General features: G+C 42.2%; 1 protein-coding gene across 1 annotated transcript; it reads right to left on the bottom strand.

The window, feature by feature from the left end:
* Positions 1-981: 981 nt before the first annotated feature.
* On the bottom strand, positions 982-1,812 carry LOC148955840 (zinc finger BED domain-containing protein 4-like). Its single transcript, XM_089107921.1, has one exon. The coding sequence runs from the start codon at positions 1,810-1,812 to the stop codon at positions 982-984; it is 831 nt and encodes a 276-aa protein (XP_088964047.1).
* Positions 1,813-2,101: the final 289 nt, after the last annotated feature.

Here is a 2,101-nt window from a genome sequence, read left to right on the forward strand (position 1 = left end):
ATGATGAAGTTTAAGTGGCTATATGTGGTTTTTGGAAAACAGGGAAGGAGTGATCAGATTGAGCTGAAATTTCGAGGATAAGCTCCCGGGCCCAAGGAAAGCTTAACCTCTAAATTTCAGCCCAATCGGACAACGTTAAAGGGGGACTGTGGTGGGAGGGTCCAAACTTCCGGCCCAGTTTATCCCATGAAGATAAAATCGGAGGAGGATGAAATTTTGCAAGTTTCTTAGTTTGAGCTTGGGCTACAAAATGTGATTTCCGCCGTCTCTCTGCGACCTCTAGGACCTGAAATCGCTTAACATTGTGGTGGGTCGCCTCTTTATAGAGGCACAAGTGTGCCTCCTTGAAATGGTCTTCGGTTGAATAATGCAGAGGGTTTTCCTGATAGGTGAACATGATAAACGCCATTAAAGGATCACGAAGTGCCCCTATATTACAATATTTGGCAAGAAAAAATTAATGCTCATTATTGCCGTTATGGTTAGTGTATTTAACTTCCTTTTTATTTCATTTGCCGTTTAATTTAGTATTTCACTTTTTTTCAGATGGCGAAGAGAGCAAAGAGTTAATGATTAACGCTCCGCTCGGAGTTGACAAAAAAGCATTGTCTGGGTTGGTTTATGCGATTACACCGGGTCTACAATGCTTTTACATGTGCCCGAATTTGTCACCTAGAGTAAGTTTTCTTCCAGTGTTGGGCGATATTTCGATTTTTCGATATATCGATATATCGATTTTTTCACTTTCGATATTCGATATATCGATATCGATATTTCGGAACCGTTTTTGGCTCCGATACACTCTTGTTTTTGCCAAAGTTAAATAACGAAAATCGTAGTTAAAGAGTATTTTGCATCATTTTTTTTATAAAAACTTCGAATAATACAACATTGAACAATGAAAAAACCAACTTCGATTATATGAAAGAATATCACGAAAACCCAGACGTGAAACTACTTGGGCTCAAGAAAAAAACGAGGCTATATTTGGCTATTCAAAAACAGCAACATGTCAATGTTTTTCCCAGAGAGTAGGTTTCGCCACTCGGTGATCAACTGACCGGCCTTGGAAAAAAACTCTCTCAGAAGGGACACTGGTGGCGGGCACGGACATAATTTCATGGCAACCTTGCACATATATTTCTTAGAGCCCATGTTGCAAGAATTCCACCACTTGAGTGGATCCGTTTTTCTTGGAACTACAGATTCCCTGTTAAAAAGCTGCAGAGCCATGATAGACTCGGCTGCTGTCAAACCACGTCCTGAGTTGACTATCAGAACTTCGTCATGTGAGCCCCACAAACTGTCATGAGCCTGTCGATGCTGTGTCGCGGGGTTTTTGACGGTACTTGTACCTGCTGCTACGGATTCAGCAGACAACAAGGCCAAATCCATCTCTCTTGCTATTTTGCCCTCAACCGAGAAAAGATCGTCAGGGGAGATATACAATTTCTTGAAACGCGGATCAAGGTATGTGGCAATCGTCACGGGTGTGACCTGACCGAGGTTTATAAATCTAGCTTGCATTTTCTCCATCAATGCCTTGCGGAGGTCCTCGGCGACATTTGAAAATCCACCACAATCTACCTGAACAAGGTGGCGTCTCAAAATCTTGGATAAAGGCAGGACTTTTGAGATGGAGGGATAGCTTTCAGAAGAGAGCTCTATTGTGACCTGGTCAAAAGGTGTAAGTACCGCGATCACTTTTGAAATAACATCCCACTCACTTTCAGTGAGTAGGAGATCTACTTTACCGAGAAGCGCCAGCGAACTTGTTACTGGCTCTTTCAGGTCTTGTAGACTACGCAACATTATGAGGAGCGAATTCCATCTAGTGGTTACATCAGGTTTAAGTTTTTTGGTATAAACATTGTCAATAGTGATCTGAACCTGGCGCAACTTGTCGACAGCTACAACATTACGTCTGAAAAAGCTGACTATGTTCCTAGTTTTTTGGACAAGAGGTGATCAGTCAGCAGTATCATCAATAGCACCCATCACAATCAAATTCAGAGTATGTGCGAAGCACGAAACATGTCTCCAGCCTTTACCTACAACAGATGCAGCATCCTTTACAGCCCGTACCACATTTGCTCCATTA

The sequence above is a fragment of the Artemia sp. Qi Xiang Cuo genome, chromosome 2 (genome assembly GCF_049724085.1).
Source record: "Artemia sp. Qi Xiang Cuo chromosome 2, ASM4972408v1, whole genome shotgun sequence".
Lineage (NCBI taxonomy): Eukaryota > Metazoa > Arthropoda > Branchiopoda > Anostraca > Artemiidae > Artemia > Artemia sp. Qi Xiang Cuo.